Raw genomic sequence first — 19,280 nt, 5'->3', positions numbered from 1 at the left:
TGGGTGCAACCGACCCTTCCCGGCCTTAATACGCCATCACTGGGTGTGCGGGACCAGAGCTTATACCGCACTACCAGCTAATTGGTCAGGAATCTGTTATCCCGTCCGACTCTTCCCACAATTCCGAGTGCTAGGAACCTTCCCTCGAGAACGCCTCCGCAAATTCAGGCGAAAAAGAAGAGACTTAACAGATGCCCAATTGTATGTAAATAACATAAGCTCCTTAACCTGGGAAGAGGCCATTGGCAGTTCCTTCATACCATTAGGGGGAGTAATACATCATGCAAAAAGGCTCCTAAGGTTACAAGCAGTAGTTGAAATAATGGCAAATGAAACTGGAGAAAGTTTAAGAGCCCTGGCCAAAGAAACAGGGGCAATCCGACAGATGGCCCTCCAAAACCATCAGGCATTGGATATAGTGCTGGCGGCAAAAGGAGGGACTTGTGCTCTCATTGGAAAAGACTGCTGTGTGTATATACCAGACAACACCAATGAGGTAATAGATCGTGCTAGCCACTTAGAACAAATCGCATATCTTCCCCACGAAGAGCCAAGTTCTTTATGGAAGTGGCTAAGTAACCTTTTCAATTTCTCTGGCATAGGAAACTGGTTGTTTCAGGGAGCCCTAACTCTCCAGTTTGGAATCCTAATAATTTTTGTATGTTTTCAGTTACTTTCCTGTTGTATCCAAAATTGTGTCAGGCATGCTACACAGATAGCTGCCCCAAACCAGAGTGCTAATTTGATGATTTTAAATATCACTGATGAACAAAGAGATAAAGAATGATTGATATGTGGAACCCAGTAATTGTTGGTCATTGTGTAGCTTGACCAAAAGGAGGGATTGTGAAAGCAGAATGAATTATATTGAAATTATAATTCATTAAAGAAATGCTACTTGAAGGGTTTGTTGAAATATAGTTGTCAGGAAGAGAAACATTAAGGAGTGTGAGACAATGGGTCCTCAAACTAATTAACTTAGAGCTCCTACTGAGCTAGGAGATTGGTAAACGTTAGTATGCAAATAAGATATGTATGTATATTTGTCAGTTTCTGCTTCCTTTTGTCTCCTATGTTAAATTGGCTTTGGCTTAATTGTATAAATAAGTTAGCATGAGCCTCAGAGAGGGGCTCACATATATCTGGGTGCACTGGCAAAGCGCTTTGCTAATAAACAGAGTGGTCTGACAAATTATGTGAGTCCTGAATCTGACTTTGACAATAACAATCACATATACAGTTATAAGAAGATAGGACCTGAGTCTGAGATGTGCTAAGCAGACAGGCCTCCCCTTTCGACCTGCAGGTGCTTAGCCTTTCAGGATAGTAGGCCACAAGAAGACGGAAGGATCAATCTTTTCTTTTATCCCTAGCCTAATGAGCAATCTCTTAAACTGTGTTTTCATTTACTATAGGAGTTGAAAATATACCAGACACCTACACGCCAGAGGCCATTATAAAAAAGTTGGGTTAGGGGCACCAGTGAAGTCTAGGGTTAACTCTTGGGTCAGGGACTGTGCCTTTTTTTTGGTCTTAGTGCAGTGTTTAGCACGCTATGAATGTTACTATAAACACCACCACCCAGACTCTACACATCTGCTGAGAGGGAGGAGGGCTGTGCTACTGGGATCTGTTGAGGTTTCTTCCTTAGCATCAGCCTCTTGAAAAAAATCCCCTTCACTCCCATTCCCCCTGGCTGGTGGACGGGTAAGGAGTTCTCTGTTCCACATATCACCTTAAGAGATCCCTAACTGTTTAAGTGGAAGTTGTTTCTGCTACTCAAGCCCCTTCCTAGTCTGACTTGGGGGTGGGGACTTCTACCCCTTTAGCGTCAATAACTGCTCAGGCTTTCCCAAGCTGCAGCAGTTTAAAGCTAATATAATTCTTGTCAATTTTCAGTGCTGCCCACAGGGCTCAGAATAGTATCAATGTTAATATTAATTTCTCTCCGATGGTAAGGAAAACTATGAGCAGCAGCAGAGGCACCAGAGAGGTCCATCTGCAGACTCAGGAAAACAGCACTGCAGCAGTTCACTTTTGGAAAGTCCTTTTGCAACCATCAGGATAGACACTTTTTTTTTTTTTTTTAAACGAAAGCTTAAATTCTTCAGAAATTGATGATCACCACTACCACCACCCAGCACCAAACAGAGAATTTCTCCTACTTGCCTCTGAAAAGTTAATTTTTTTAAGTCCTGTCATAATACAATCCATAAGTCCTCCATATCTCCCTCCTTCAACGCCTAATATGGAGTGATAAACCATACAATTGTTAGAAAACATATCCATTCATTCCATGAATCCACTGGTTCCCAGTGTCTAATCTCTCTCACTATAATGTACCTTACATCTAATTGGTTGGTTTTATCTGCCTTACATGACCTCAGTTCCTTCAGACTTACAGCACAGAGCCGATTCAGGAGTATCTCTACCAGTAATTGAAGAGATTCCACATAATCATACAGCCCTGGGCAACAACCACTAGCACAATTTGTAAATATTTGACAATATAAACTACGTAACTCCATCCAAGAAGCAATTCTTGGAGGTCAAACACATTCTCATAATAGTTTTATCAACCACTCCATGTCCACCTTCCAACATCTGACTTTTCAAATGCTTATCATTTTAGGTGTCACACCAATCTCTTGTAATAGCTAATGTGTAAGTTTTATTCACCAAGATTTTCTTTTAAAGCAATTAATGACATATTCCCCAGTACAATGTATTGCAATGAGCCCTTATTCATTGCAACTCCCTTAACGTGCATCTTTCTATTCCAATGACGCAGGCTGACTAAGGGAAGTCTACTTTGTTTTTCTTTCACAAATTGAATGTATTGAGGACATTATGAAACAATGAAAAAATAATTTTTAAAACTCCAACATGTTCAAACATCAATGCTAAACCCCAAAATAAATACCAACAAAATAAATGTTAAATCAAAACTAAAGCCTTTGGAGTAAATTATATAACTGCCACTTACAGAAGTTGAAGTTATCTTTTTATTATAAAAATTCAGAGCAAAGTTTTCGAGTGGATTTATTTTGTGGTAGGAAATTTTCCAACTCTACTGAAAGAAAGTGCACACACTCTTCCATCTGATTTTCTATAATGAAATACCATTTTAGTAATAAAAATACCATATCTAGTGAGGGTATGAAAGAGGCATGAGTCAGGGTGTTCAGTACCAAACCAATTTTATCCCCAAATTACTAAAAATTATAATCTGGAGAAACAGAGATCAGGTAAACCTAATTATTAATTGTTTCTCAAATTCAGGGATGAGATTCCACTATTTGTCACAGAGGTTCTTACTGTGCCCTGGTGATGCCATGATTTAGACAAGCAAAATAATTTAAAGATTTTAATAATTATACAAATTTACAAAGAAAAATAGGAAATAAGACAACATGCTAGTTCCTTTACAAGGTCTTCTTGTGTCTGCAGACTGGCAGAGAGCTTCCAATACAGATCACACTTTCTACAAAAGGGAGGAGATCTGCCTTTTGCCCAGGGAAGTGTTTTCTACACTCTGAAAAATTATTTTCAGAAGTAATTATCTACAGTAATTAGAATAGACTTGGCAGTTTATTGATGGTGAAGGGAAGTTTGTTTAAAGGTATCTGATCCCAGTTTGGTTTGTCATTGATAAATTAAAACAGGAATTAGCAAAATGTCCATTTATAAAACTATGAATTTTGGTAACTGGAGGAGAACTTTAACTCAGTTAAAGGAGCCACTCAGAGATTATACATTTAAAGTCTTAGGCCCCAGTTCTGTAACTGCATCCACACAGACAAATCCTTGTGCTTGTACAAGGACCCACTGACATCTCAACAGGGCACCATGCAGGAGTGAAATTAGAGTTCTTTGTGTCGTAACTTGCCAACTTGTTTAAAGAATGGTTTGCAGGTAGATTAATGAAGAGTAAGAATTTTAAATTGAAATTAAATCCCAGAGTCTCTCTGTTTTACCTTAGTCAGTTTACGTCTCCTCTCCAGGAATACGTTGTCCAACTATTCAGGGTTTAACAGATGAAGCTGGTATTAAATCTTAAGTCACAATAACATTTCAATATTTAATTAAAATCAAGCTTAACAGTAAAGTTAACCTAACCCTAGGCAGTGCTTATGCAAGACTCTCTCACCAATGAACTTTGAGCTTTGGTGGTGGCATTTCTTGCAGAGCAGTGCTTGGGCTAAAGAATGCTTTCTACTGCATAATTTATTCCAATACTGTGCAGTGAGCTTCTGTTCTGTGTGTTCTGTTGTTTCTTTGTCTCCTTCTCCTCTCTTCTCCTAAACTGCATTAATTTCAAAGAGCAATGTATTAACTTTTGTTCCTCAGAGGTCCTGATCCCAATAATAATCTCAACAATCTTTTCACAGACTTCAGTAGACAACGGATCAGGTCCAGAGTTCAATGCAAGAGGAGAATACACCTCTTAGTGTTGGGTTGGATTCAGAGAGCAGGGTTTATATCCGTTCATGCAGGTGTAGCCAGTTAATACATATGTACTAACTGCTGGTCAAATTTATATTCATGACTACTATCTGTCTTGGGAGTGATAGGTCTTGGAATCATGTGGAAATTTTATTTTTATGTTTTTCTTACAATTCCATTCTCTAAATTAGCATTTCTGTTCCACAAATGCTTAAAAAGAACTTGAAAAGCTTGTAAATGAGTGTAAGCATAGATGATCTATACTGAAGAATTTCTGCTACTTAAATATAATAATAACTTTAAAGTTTATAGTACTGAAGTGTTGGCTTCTTCTTTTAACAATCCCTCCATAATCTTATTGTGCCATTAAGTTTGGTGAGTAAGTTGCATAAGCACACCACATCATTAAATCCCAATTCTAATAATTATGCAGATATTTGAGCAGCTTCTTAAATACTAAACAAATAAAATAATAATAATCAACTACAATATAAAGAGGGAGATTTTTGAAGGCACAAGGGTGCCTACCTGCTATTTGTACTTTTTTAAACTCTCCCCCAAATTCTTTGGTTTTATGTTTATTATTCACATTAATACACCAAGGAATGCTTACAAAGTAAATATTTGCAATTAAGAAAAATAAGAAATTTACAAAGCTTCAGAAATAAACTTGCATCATTCTAAGCACTGAGGGACAAAACAAAGTTTCATCTTGACATGAAATGTCTGTGCTCCCAGTAAACTGTAAAGCATCTAACAAATGTTTCCTAACTGTAATATTAAATATATTTTTTTAACCCTCGGTGTGTTTGCCAAAGTAATCAGTATTTAATATGAACATATCTAGAATTTGAATCAAGTGAAAACTGCAGCATGGATTAAAAATGAGGGGGGGAGGGAGAAGAGACTCATTTTTGCTACCTTAAAGCAGATAAATATGGAGCTTGCTACATATAAATCACACTCTTTCCCCGAAGTTGGTATTTTCTTGATCAAATCCATTTCTTTTAAGAGTGTAAATTTGTTTTAATATTTTCTGTCTTCTTAAGATAACTGTGTCCTCACTATAGCTGGTATGTCCACCCTGGAGAAAAATGTCTTCCATGCATCCATGGAGACATTTCTGTTTATTTTGCTTTTTAAACAGGTCAAGGACATCAGAAACCAATTATGAATTTGCAATTAAAATTTCATAGCAAAGGTGGGTAAAATATAGGACTGCATATATCACTTAAAACTCATGACAAGTGAAATTAGGCTAACTGCTCTTTGCGGCAGGGGCTATCTTTTTGTTTAGTTTATACTGTGTTTTAAAAAAATGGGGTCCTAGTTCATGGCTGGGACTCCTAGACACTACCAGAATACAAATAATGAGCAACAACAACAAGGATGTAAATTGTAATTGATCACTTTTTTCTTTACAACTGATCATTTTAACTTTGACTGCTTCACCTCCACAGTAGGCAGAAGTCTTCAAAACAGAAATTTCCATACTTCCTATAAATCACCAACTTTGTAAAACCGCTAAAATCTTATAGCCCTAACTGAAGCTGAAAGTCCCCTGTCTGACATGCTGTACATAATATTTTATATCAGAGAGAGGGGAAGTTTTCTACTTTGGCCATGAAGTAAGAGTGAATTTCCAAGGTAGTAGCTAAAAGTAGTTTTTGCAAAGAGCAGAAGATATTTTGCTGACTACTATCTAGAAGTTCGAAGGACAGACTGAGTGCATTCCATGTGGTCACATTTGATTTTGGTTATTGACCTCTCACTGAAATTAGGGATCCATACTAGAAACCTTTGTTTCTAGTTTGGCCAATCCAGGATGTAAATTCTCAGCCAGGTAGCAGGCTAAAAAAACTGAAGGTAGCTTTTTTGTTTGGCTTTGGCATTTACTGTGTAACACTAATTCTTTTATATTAAAATATGAAAGTTGGGGATTAGATGGCTCAAGATATACAGCCATTCATTCACCTCTAAATCAAATTAAAATCCAATCCAGGCTAGCAGTGAATAAAAACTGACACAGTCTGACAGCTGTTCCATGTCCTATATGAATTAAACTTGTGATTTCAGCCTTCTTTCTAAAGCACAAGCATCAGCAGTACAAATGACATCCTTGATGGCAATCTCAGAAGAAGCTACAGTTCGACTGGTCTTGGAGAGTAACTACCTTTTCCCTCCTCGGTCTGGCCATTGCAGGGTAGGCTTGAAGAGCTGTGCTTAGACTGAAGTGATGAAAGGTGGCAGGAAAGTTATTTAACATATCAACTATTTTTGAAAGAAAGCACACCGAGACAAAGAAATGGTGTAAATTGAATTTGAACTAAAAACTGTTGATTAGGGGACAGAATTAGTTCAGCAATAGCCCAAAATCTACTTAAAACAGAAGTCATTGTCTATATATAGACCATCAGAAATATGCTTTGATGGGACAATGTTGCCAATTTATCTGGATGTGCACTTGGCAACCTACTTAGCATGGCAGTGAGCTATGAACATGGCACAAAAGCATGACAGCAGCAACATCAACTCATTGACTAACTTAATTATAGTCATTGTCATCATCACCACTAGATACTGAGACCTGGGGATTTATAGGATTTGAAATCTGCAACCTAAAACTGATTCCCTGTTCCAAGGTTTTTCCCCTGTGGAAGATTCTACACATAAAAGGGATAAAAGAATCTGTAAAAAATGGAGATTTGGTTTTTGAGTTTTAAATGTTTTAGCTGTTACAGAAAGAAATTAGTGTACTTAATACTGTTAATAATCATTTTGTGGTGTACTAGAAATTAAACTATGCCGTTGGTAACAAAAACTCAAAATTTACATCTCTGTTAAAGTTGTGGCAGTACAAAAGCAATAAATAAGGTCACCTAAAAATCAGTTTCCTAAAAATCCTATTCAGTCCTCACAACAGACACATGCTGGCAGAATTTGGGTGGGCGCCAAATTAAAGCACCTCTTTAAAGTGGATTCTCTTTCCCAGGCTTTACACCAGCAACCCATTATTACAAAGAGACTAAGGCCCTGATCCTGCAATTGGATCAACATAGGCAGAGAACCCTAGACTCACGTGGAGCCCTTGTTAAATGGATGGGGCTCTGTGTGAGCGTAAGGGCCCACCCTGTGCAAATTCATCGCAAAACACACTATAGGTGACAATAGATATGGTATGCAATACAGTTATATGAGGGAAGGGAACTCTTCCAGATAGCATGATCCAGTGGATAAGGTACTGGACTGTGACTTAAGAGACCTGTGTCTAATTCCCAGCTCAGCCAGAGTGTAGCCCTGAACAAGTCACTTAGTCTACCCTGTATTTCACTTCCCCATCTGTAAGGGTGAAGGTATACTACGGTACTTCCTACCTTACAGGGGTGCTGTGAGGATAAAATCCATAACTGGCTGTGTGACACTCAGATTCTACAACGATGAGGGCTATACAAGTACCTTGATATAGTCCAAAGAAATTAGTCCAGTCCTAGTTTGCAAATGTCTTAAATACAAAAATTATAAATCCATGTTTGACTAACCAGAAGGCTCATCATTGTTTGTGCCTTCCCTACCACCAAACAAGCATTAGGAAGAGAGCGTCTTCCTAGTTTTTGTTGGACCCTTAATGTTACTGTAACATATTTTAATTTAATAGGCTTTCGCAGGACAAATGAAAAAGGGTAAAACTTGATTAAAGGATACCCATTTCATGTGGACATAACAGGCTGCAGCCCAATATGGTGCTCTTCTGTATTATGGGGATGCATACATAGGCATTAGTGTCACCATTTAGAAATCGGAGTTGCCACGGACACCAAAATGAAGAGGTCACTGAAGACATACAGGAAAAAGAACTGGATATTGAAGAAAAAGGGAGCAAACCAATTAACTTGTTTTTCAAAATAAACCAAATTTAATTTGTTGTTAGTATTTAAAAATATATAGAGAACAAACTGTTCTTAAAAAAAGGCAACAAACCAAAAGCTTGTTTTAAGGAATATACAACCCCTTTGTATGACTATTTACTCACAATGGCATCTATCTGTTCCAGGATCTTCATGAACTGCTCAGCAGTTCCTTTTATCCTCTTGTCCAGGTGGTTAAGAGCTTCAGCTTGAAGATCTTTTGCTAGAAAGCCCTGTATGAAAAGAAAAACAATTACTTTATATTCCAAAGAACATACATGCTGCTATTTAAATATGAATTAAATAAATTCTGGTGCAAAAATTTTCATTTAGATTTTTGAATGATTTTATCATTAGAGGAATAAAAGCTTTCAATTTAAGAAGAGTGACCCTTTTTAAAATAAAAGGGAAAGTAGAAGGCCCAAAATGGCAGGCTACCTTTCATTCTCCCTTATACCCCTTTCAAATATTAATGTTGTTCTATATATGTCCTCCCAAATAAACATCCCACATCAAAACAAGTGAATCAATATAACGACCCTAAACTTTAACAACAGCATAGCTACCACAGCTTTCATGAAGCAGTGGTCTGGCCAAATATTAGTCTGGATATTAAGTTTGTCCCCATGCAGTGCAGGAAGCCACACGATTTCCAGAATTGTTGACAGAAATCATGCAACTAAATCCACACACCACTTTGTTCTCATTATTTTGCCAACTTTTGCCCAGAGTACATGAATAGGGCCCTATCAAATTTAATGAGTTTTAAAATTGGTCAATTTCACATTTTCAGCTGTTTACATCTGAAATTTCACAGTGTTGTAACTATGGAGGTCCCAACCCAGCAGTGGGAGACACTCAGAGGCGGGTCTGATCTCCCCCACCCCCTACGCTGCCATGCAAGAGAAGGACAAGTCCTGTCCCTCCGCAGCTGGTGAGGACTTGCAGCTAAAACCGCCGAAGCTGGGGCGCTCCCAGCAGCAAGGGGGAGATCAGATTTCACGGGGAAGAGCTTATTTCACGCTCCGCGACACATTTTTCATGGCCACAAAATTGGTAGGGCCCTTTACATGAGCCATGAGTTACAGATATTTTAGAAATCCCCAGAACCTTTTTGTAAGATTCCTGAAGATTCCTGTGTCTACCTATGTCTTTGTAGCAGGATCTGTCTTCTACTATGTGCTTGTACAGCTCCTAGCACAGGGGTCGGCAACCTTTCAGAAGTGGTGTGCCAAGTGTTCATTTATTCACTCTAATTTAAGGTTTCACGTGCCAGTAATACTTTTTAACGTTTTTTAGAAGGTTTCTCTCTATAAAAGTCTATATATTACATAACTAAACTATTGTCCTATGTAAAGTAAACAAGGTTTTCAAAATGTTTAAGAAGATTCATTTAAAATTAAATTAAAATGCTGATCTTACGCCCCCAGCCCGCTCAGCCCGCTGCTGGTCTGGGATTCCGTTCACCTAGGCTGGCAGCGGGCTGAGCGGGCCCTGTGGCCAGGACCCCGGCTGGCAAGGGGCCGGCAGCCAGAACCCCAGACCAGCAGCGGGCTGAGCAGGGCCGGCAGCCAGGACCCCAGACCGGCAGTGGGCTGAGTGGCTCAGCCCACTGCCAGTCTGGGGTTCCGTCCGCCGGCTCCTGCCAGCCAGGGTCCCGGCTGCAAGCCCCGCTCAGCCAGCTGCCTGTCTGGGATCCCGGCCCTGCCCATATAGAGTGGGTACCTACCTTCTCCCTGGTTCTAGTCCATTCTCTTCCTCTCTCTCTGCACTGAGCTGAGGGTGGGAGTGCACTGAGCACAGGGCTGGGGATGAAGGAGAAGGCTGGGGGTTGGGGTGTAAGGTCTGGCCAGGAGCTAGAATGAGGGAGGGGGCTCAGGGTTGGGGCAGGAGGTTTGGGAGTGGAGCACTTACCTGGGCAGCTCCGATTTGGTGCGAGGGGTGCAGGTAGGAATGTGTGTGTGTGGGGGGGGGTGCAGGAGCTCCAATTTGGTGCTCAGGGTGGGGGTGGAAATGTGGGGGGTGCAGGAGTCAGGGCAGAGGACTGGGGCATGTGAGGGGGTGCAGGAATCAGGGAAAGGGGTGTGGGGGGTGCTGGAGTCAGGGTTGGGGTCATGGGGAGGTGCAGAGGTCAGGGCAGAGGGCTGGGTGTGTGGGGGGAGGTGCAAGGGTCAGGGCAGAGGGGGTGCTCTCAGCCCCTTGCCCTGAGCGGCTCATGGCAGGGGGCAGGAGGGAATATAGCCCTGATTCCACCCCCCTTCCCCACGGCCCCATCCCCACCTCTTCTCCGCCTCTTCCCCGGAGCAGCAAGCGCGCTGCGGCTCTGCTTCTCCCCTTCCCGCGCAAGGGCCATCAGATGATCGGCGGCAGGGAGGGAGAGGAGGAGGGGCAGGAACCCAGCACACTGGGGGAAGAGGCGGGAGAGGGGGGAGCTTGCGTGCTCTGCAGCAGCAACCGTCGGGACCAAGCTTCTTCATCATGCCATAGGTTGCCGACCCCTGTCCTAGCACAATAGACCCCCAAACTCAGTCAGGGTTTGTAGGACTTGTACAATAAAAATAACCTGATGCCACTACTTAAAAAAATTGCAATTAATTAATTTCAACAAAATTAAGGCCACTTAATAACTACTTTTCTTAAAATCCTGAAAAATGTGAACGGCAGACTTTCTGGTTTCTATGCCAGTGACATCACAAGCAGCTTAAACAGATGACAGAAAGAATCAATCATTTCTGCACCTATATTTTCATTCCCTCTCTTTTTGGTACTTGTGATGTCACTCAGTGGCAAAGGAATCAGAAAAACTGCTTTGAATGGAAAACATTACAGAAGAGCTAAGTATTATTATTGCTCATATATCTCTGGATCTAAAGGACATAATTTGTTTAATATACAGTACTAATTACTTTTTCCAACAATAGCTACATATTTTCCCCTCTTTTGGAAACACAGAAATAAGTTTAGCATTTAGAAAACTTCTATAGGTCACCTGTGAAGCTAAGAGGTGAAAAACCAAAACATCACTGGAAAGACAAAATACATTACATGGTAGTTGTTTCTGAAGTAGGGAGAGTATACTATACAAATATATGAGATGCAAGGACAAGAAAATAATTTACCTTTTGGATGCCTGTGAACTCTTTATTAACTTCCTCCAATTTGTTAGCAATTTGGTCCACTGACTTCTCCAAATCTTTTAATTTTTTTAATTCCACCTCTTCCTCTGGACTATTCTGCATAGTTTTAAAAAAATGACAAAATAAAATATTTACCTTGAAATCAATCAGGTCACAAACCTATCTGAGTTAAATGATAATGGGATAACATTTAACGTAAAAACTAACGCTTTCATCATCTCTTATTGTCATATGTCCAGCATCATCAACTTGCCAACTTTGAGTAGTCAATCAAATAAGCTCAGTTTATAATGCTCAATTATGAATATACTCACTATTGCAATGGATATATTGCACATAAATACAGTAAGAGACTAATTTGAAGGGAAAGACCAACCAAGGATCAAAGAATTTATAGTTTTTACTAATATTAATGCCTCATGATAAAGCTTAACTTCCTTACTATCAACAATTTTCCTGCCTGCTGCTGGTGACAACAACAAAGCCAGCTGCCACTTCATTGTTAGGGATATGATTTTGTCATGGTAAAATTATGCATAATTCATAGCACAGACATGGTGCAGCCATGCATTACCAGTTCATTAGTTCGCTTTGCTCTAGTCCTCTTTGAAACATGGCTAGGTTAAAGCAAATTAACAAATGATTAATGAGCAACTGCTAATCAAAGCAAACTAACAAGCTGTTAAAATGCAGCATCAGGGATCTTATAAATGGAAAAATTAATGGGTTCTATGACAGTGGTGACCACTGTGACATAATCATATCCCTATTCACTCTAAATGTGTGACAGCAGAGTCAATACCAACAGCTAGTTTTCTGCACAATGGCTCTGAACAATAAGGGCAGAAAAGAGCAGAAATCCAGAAGAGATTCAGGAATGTTGGTAGGATGACAAATTAGGCAGGGGCTCACCATATGATTAGGGCCCTACCAAATTCACGGCCATGAAAAACGCATCACAGACCGTGAAATCTGGCCTTTTGGGTGCTTTCACCCTATACTATACAGATTGCACAGAGGAGACCAGCGTTTCTCAAATTGGGGGTCCTGACCCAAAAGGGAGTTGCAGGGGGGTTGCCAGGTTATTTTAGAGGGCCGTGGCATTGCCACCTTTACTTCTGCACTGCCTTCAGAGCTGGGCAGCCAGAGAGTGGTGGCTGTCGGCCGGGCGCGCAACTCTGAAGGCAGCGCAGAAGTAAGGGTGGCAATATCATACCACCCTTACTTCTGCGCTGCTGCTTTCAGAGCTGGGAGGCTAGAGAATGGCAGCTGTTGACTGAGGGCCCAGCTCTGCAGGCAGCAGAGCAGAAGTAAGGGTGGCAATACCATACCATGCTCTGAAGGCAGTGCCACCACTAGCAGCAAAACAGAAGTAAGGGTAGTGGTACTGCAACCCCCCTTCAAAAACCTTGCAAGCCCCCCACAACTCCTTTTTGGGTCAGGACCCCTACAATTATAGCACCGTGAAATTTCAGACTGAAATAGCTAAAATCATGAAACGTACTATTTTAAAAATCTTATGATCATGAAATTGACCAAAATGGACACTGCATTTGGTAGGGCCCTCCATATGATGCAGCTTCAAAAAAATGCACAGGGTGCATAGAGTTATTAGTTGTAGGACAAGAGAATGAAGAAGGGTGTGTACCGCCAGATGCACACACAGAGTGCACACTTAAATAGGTAAGTACACAGTACACTTGTCTTTCATTACACTGACACTCATTTTGAGCAGATTCACCATAAGCAGCGATTAAGCTCTTGAACAGGAATATCGACAGATATAAGGATAACAAAGGAAGAGACTTCATAAGGTGACATATACCCTTTTCCCAATCAGCATAACTTTACAACCATTTTTAACTCCAAGTGCTGATAATGGCTGTTCCATTTCCTTCAGGGACTTTCCTAGGGAAAAAGGAAACAATTATTCTTTTATTAATTACAAGCCATCTTAAAAACGAGAAGTAGTGCTTTTAACTTGGCTTTAGGGTATGAAGTCCAAAATGCTTTGTTGTTTCATAAATGACTATTTAATACTGTTCAGTAATTGCTTTTGAAATAAACTACTCATTTTGAATAAAAAATTCCAACATTTTAGTATGCTTTTTAAAGGAACTGAGTCAAATTGTGTACACTTCAAGCTGAATTAGATGAAAAGTACCACAGCAAATGAAGTAAAGAGAGAAAATATTTATTTTGCTTTCCAGGGATTTCCATTTATACTATCAAATTTACAAAATAAATATTCATTAAGCCTTTCGTTTTTTTGCCAGTGGTTATTTTTCAGTATTTTGGATGATCCATGTACCCACCCCTTCCCATGAGTCACACTGCTTCGTATATGTGAAACTGGCTCACAGCTGATGGACTTGGCAAAGAGACTGAAAGCAGCAGGAACAATTCTCAGGTTTCATTTTAAACTAGTAAGTATGAAACTGACTTTAACACTGATTTCCTGGTAAAAGCCTACTCAAATAAAATCCAGAAGTCTTATAATTAATTATGCTTCCATCCCATCTCATCCATCCACCTAATATGTCAAAATAGTAAATTCTTCATGGCCATTTCTAGGACTGACAAGAGAATTAAAAGTTATATGATTAATATAATGAACAGTGAAGAGATAGGTAACTTAATCCCCATCTGAATTAAAACTGGTATTTAATGTTGAATCTAGGATACCTGAGAAAAACATTTTTAAATATTAGCTACCTTTGCATATCAGTTTCTGAAAAAGAACTGGAACCCCAGTGACTTGTTCAATAAGCAGAGCCATGTCTTGAAGTGTTGGTTCACTGTCTTCCTGATGAGAAGAAATCTGAACAGTATGTTTTTCATTACCTGAAAAAAAGACAACCCACAATTAAGTTTAACCTTAATTAGAAAATATGAGGCTGAATGAGTCTAATATTTAATTTTAATAATCTTGAAAGGCAACTTTCACTGGAACCACAAATACCTGTCTACAGCCTTAACTTCATGAAGTTTTGTATCTGAATTTTCTCCATGTTTTTTAAATGACCATAGGCTGTGCAAGTGAGGAGCCCTGTTCCTGCTAACAGGAGGAGGTCCACAGGATGGGGAGGGTCAATGTACCTTTGTTCTACAGGCCAAAAGTCTCCAGCTAAATATTTTTCCCAGCCACCTCCCACGGAAGAGAGCCTGGATAGTTCAGACTTCCTAACGTCATACCCATCAGAACCTCAGTAGTCTTCAGAATCATGGCTACTGTTCTTCAGATGTTAGGAAGGGCACAGGAATATAGTTCCTTTTCAGCAGGCTTTGTAATGTCCAGAAACCTGTTGGGTCTCTTACGGTCTACAAAAAGGGGAGGAAATGTTGATAACAGGCTTGGGGAATCAGTAAAACAAAGAAGAACCTATTTACTCCTTTTACTGCTCCCTAGCCCTCATGCATGGGGAGCAATCACCTCCTTCCCCACTTCCCCTGGCTGCTCCACCTAGAAGAGGAAATGAAGATTCCCTTCTTTACTCTCCCAGACACACTCCTTCCCCTTGAACCTGAGCAGCATATTCAGCACCTGTGAAAAACTGCAAACCTCATCCATATAAGGTCCATTGAGGTTTACCCAAGTCTACCCCTGCAATGCTGCAAAGACATATCAAGCCCCACTCAAAATCTTAGAAGGCTCCAATGAGCTTACATAGGCTCCTTAGCCTATCCCAAAATAGAAAAGGAGGACTTGTGGCACCTTAGAGACTAACCAATTTATTTGAGCATGAGCTTTCGTGAGCTACAGCTCACTTCATCGGATGCATACGATGAATGTATGTGTGTATGCATCCGATGAAGTGAGCTGTAGCTCACGAAAGCTCATGCTCAAATAAATTGGTTAGTCTCTAAGGTGCCACAAGTCCTCCTTTTCTTTTTGCGAATACAGACTAACACGGCTGTTACTCTGAAACCTATCCCAAAATAGGGGACTAAAAGTCAGCTAAGGCTCAGAAAGTTTTAGGGTATCTCTGGCTCTCTCAGAGGTCTCATCTCTTGCAAACCTCAGCAAATCCTCAGGAAGGAGGAACATGCCCCCTAATCTCTCCTCTTCCATACTTGCTGCTTTCTCCAACCCTCCACCCTCATGGATCTAGATTCTAAGGTCTGCAGAACAAAACTCCCTGCCCATTGGCGTCAGGAGGTTCACAGGCAGTGAACATCGGTTAAAACAGGGGCCTGGGAGAAAATCAGGGTAGGCATTTCCTCCCTTTCTATGGGCTTCTACAGATCTACAGAAAGAGAGGAACCATCTCCACAATTGACTTCATTAGGTAAAACTTTTTGTTTAGATCTACCTCTGCAAGGAAGAGTGCTAAAGATTTACTTTTTTATTTTAAAAGAAAAGTGGTCTCTTCAGCAGTTATTTACTTGCAAACCCCAGCAACATTCTCAAAATAAAAAGTTGGTAACTTTTGAAATTTGACTTTAACCCACAAAATTGGGTTCTGGTGTCAGCTAGGGAATCCAGTAAAATAAGTTCTACTTCTCACCTTCTTTGCCAATTATTTGCTAAAAAGTAGCAAAAAATACAGGTGTTCAAAAAGTCTATCAAATTAAGGAATCTTTTTTCCATGTAATTTCAAATTTAGTCAAAAAGTCTAGCTTGGTCCCAGATCTGACTAGTTTTAGGCCAAAATTACCTTTGTGGATGTTAGGGGCAATGGCTAAATTTTGGCTTACAATGGAAATGCAGTCAAGACCTTAGCAACTATCATCACTCCATACCATATTGGGCAGCAAATTGGTTAAATGGCTATAATCATAAATTCACTGTGAATGGGAGTAGGCTGCAGTGGAGAGAAGTGACTAGGTGAAATACCTCCTGGGTTAAAACTAGGGCTATTGCTTGTCCATTTGTTTACTAATTACCTAAAGTACAGCTGTCCCTGTAGAGTCACAACATTTACTGATGATTCTCAAATTGTTCACACCTTAAATGGTAGTTATCTTAAAAAAAAAGATTCAAATACTAAGAAATTAGATCTAGGCAATGCCTCGTGGATTTTAAGATGGACAAATGCAAAGTGATGCATCAAGATGGAAAAATCAAAAGATAATTTATACATTGTGTTGTATACCTCTTTTCTACTTTATCCCATCATTTTCTATGCCCGTCCTATGCCCTTGTGTGTGCACACACCTTCACACACACCTTCTGTCACTCCCTCACATTAACTTTTACCAGGCACCTAACAGCCAGAGGACTAAACCTGATAGTCATAGTTAAGGCTACAATTTAGTCATGGGTATTTTTAGTAAAAGTCATGGAAAGGCACGGGCAATAAACAAAAATTCATTGCCAGTGACCTGTCCATGACTTATACCATAAACATTCCTGATTAAATCTTAACAGAGGGAGGGGAGGCACTGCTGGGTGCGGTGTTCCGGAGGGCCTGCTGCTCAAGGGGGGGCGTCCTGGGGTCAGTGGCACAAGCTGCCAAGGGCTGCCGAGCAGCGGCTGCTCCGGCCACCCCCGGGACCACGGCCAGGGGCCGCCGAGCAGCGGCTGCTCCGGCCACCCCCGGGACCACGGCCAGGGGCCGCCGAGCAGCGGCTGCTCCGGCCACCCCCGGGACCACTGCCAGGGGCCGCCGAGCAGCGGCTGCTCCGGCCACCCCCGGGACCACTGCCAGGGGCCGCCGAGCAGCGGCTGCTCCGGCCACCCCCGGGACCACTGCCAGGGGCCGCCGAGCAGCGGCTGCTCCGGCCACCCCCGGGACCACTGCCAGGGGCCGCCGAGCAGCGGCTGCTCCGGCCACCCCCGGGACCACTGCCAGGGGCCGCCGAGCAGCGGCTGCTCCGGCCACCCCCGGGACCACTGCCAGGGGCCGCCGAGCAGCGGCTGCTCCGGCCACCCCCGGGACCACTGCTCAGGTGGTCCCTGGGGCCATCTGCATCGGCTGCTGCTTGGGTGGTCCCCGGGGCCGCCTGAGTAGCCGCCGGTATGGCTGTCCCCAGGGCCACTCCAACAGCAGCCGATGTGGCTATCCCTGGGGCCACCTGAGCAGCCACACTGGCCGCTGCAGAAGTCACAGAGGTCATGGAAAGTCACAGAAACCGTGACTTCTGAGACCTCCGTGAAAGACACGGACCCTAGTCATAGTCCACTGTGAAGTATGGGGGAGACACCATTATCCAGGGTAAAGCCCAAGTAAGAAGCCAACTCTTTACTTCCCAGCTGCTGGGAAAAGGAAGAGTGCTTGTCTGGAGTTCCTTCCTGGTGGCTCTGTCTTTTAGATCAGTCTCTGTTTTCTTGTTTCACTCCTGCACCTCCTGGCTGCTGGGAGGGTAGGAAGTCTCTGTTTTTGGCACCATTTCCTGTGTGTGCAGGTGGTGAAGACCCCCTTGGTGCGCTGGAGTTGGTCCTGGCTGGTACCAAAGTTGGAGACCTCCTGGACTATGATCAAAGGGATCTGATAGCGCTTAGCCATTGCATGGGGCTGTCCACCCCATGTCACCTGTCGTGTGCTCCAGGCGGTGAGGGCAGCTGTGGGGGGATCTCTGCTCTGTGTCCCCTTCTGGTTACCTGATTTTTTCCCTACAACCTTCACTCCCATCCTTGTTTTTTCATTTGTTATCTCCAGTATTCAGTTGTGGCCGTGTCCACTGGTCCCTCCCCTCAGATGAGGGGGAGAGCCTTTAGCTAAGGTCAGGCTTAGGCCCACCATCATCCCCTCTCTTCCCCCCAATTCCACAATACGTACACACCTTCCAACTTCTGCAACAAATGTGGCAGTGATTCTGTAGCTAACAGCCTTCTTTACTAAAGAACCCCGATTTATTTCCATATCACGTCCACCCTGTGCACTGAAGGAGGCAGGGGTCAAGTAGAGAAAAAACAGTATGTGATAATGTAATTAAAGGCTATCAAAATGCATACTTACAAGGCAACCTTAATTCTGACATTCCTTACTTTTGAGTGCTTTACCTCGCAGCCTTAGTAAGGTTCCATTTAACCCAGTTTTTGTGAGTGTAATTAAAATTAAATTGGCCATATCCTGCACAATCAATTTCTTGTGATTGCAGTGGTCAGAGATATTGGCTGACCTCTGGTTCTGTTTTCAGTCCAGTGTAATTTTTGAAAACAAGGGCATTGTGCAGTTACGAATTGCTCCTCTATATTACAGGTAAGAACAATTTAAAGGGCTACTATATTTCACAATGCAACTATTCTGAGAAAGGATGATTTAATTTTGTTAAAAGCAGGGTAAGACTCAAGATGCGTGACAAGTAACTTGTATTTTATTTAAATTTTTGTTGAAACATATTATGGACAAGCCATTCTTAGGTGCAAACTAGATACTAGCCTGGTAACAGATGTGAAAAGCTTTGGATATAAAGTTAATTCCCCTTGGCTGGACTGATACAAGAGCAAATTTAACACAGGTTATTTTAAATCTACCATTTAATTTTATGAGTCAGTTTAATTCTAATACTATTTCTTAAAATAATGACAACAATGGTGAAGCAAATAAGAGCCAACCAAACATGGATTAGACAGCAATATTCATACCCTGGAAGAGATGTATGTCAAAGTTCCTACTGGAAAGTTTCTTATATCTTCCTCTGAAATAGCTGGTATTGGCCACTGTCAAGAGACAATATACTGGACTAACTTGACCATGGCTGTGATCCAGTCTGGCAATTTCTACATTTCTCCATAATCAGGGAATTGCTTGAATTTCCCATATGTTAAACACACTTTTAAGACCTAGAGTAGCAGAGGACTGTGGTCAAGGCTCACCCAGACTTGATTGGCAAGAGTCCCCAAAAA

The 19,280-nt window shown here is 41.6% G+C and overlaps 1 protein-coding gene across 3 annotated transcripts in view; it reads right to left on the bottom strand.

Moving 5' to 3' along the window:
* BAG1 (BAG cochaperone 1) overlaps positions 1–19,280 on the bottom strand; it is a 35,293-nt gene that overhangs the window by 12,785 nt on the left and 3,228 nt on the right. The window contains exons 1-6 of one of the 3 annotated variants that reach the window (XM_037889889.2): positions 14,684–14,910; positions 14,204–14,332; positions 13,314–13,396; positions 11,471–11,584; positions 8,477–8,584; positions 3,978–4,019 (exon numbers count right to left, since the gene is read on the bottom strand). In XM_037889889.2, coding sequence (XP_037745817.1) covers positions 3,978–4,019; positions 8,477–8,584; positions 11,471–11,584; positions 13,314–13,396; positions 14,204–14,332; positions 14,684–14,714 — 507 coding nt within the window. In that variant the 5' untranslated portion in view covers positions 14,715–14,910. Of the gene's footprint in view, positions 1–3,977; positions 4,020–8,476; positions 8,585–11,470; positions 11,585–13,313; positions 13,397–14,203; positions 14,333–14,683; positions 14,911–19,280 lie in introns of those variants that run through there. The other 2 variants (XM_037889887.2, XM_037889888.2) reach the window with 2 other exon arrangements.

This window comes from Chelonia mydas, chromosome 2, assembly GCF_015237465.2.
Source record: "Chelonia mydas isolate rCheMyd1 chromosome 2, rCheMyd1.pri.v2, whole genome shotgun sequence".
Classification (NCBI taxonomy): Eukaryota; Metazoa; Chordata; order Testudines; family Cheloniidae; genus Chelonia; species Chelonia mydas.
The sequence above is the reverse complement of the archived record's forward strand: the minus strand, read 5'-3'. Positions and strand labels throughout refer to the sequence as shown.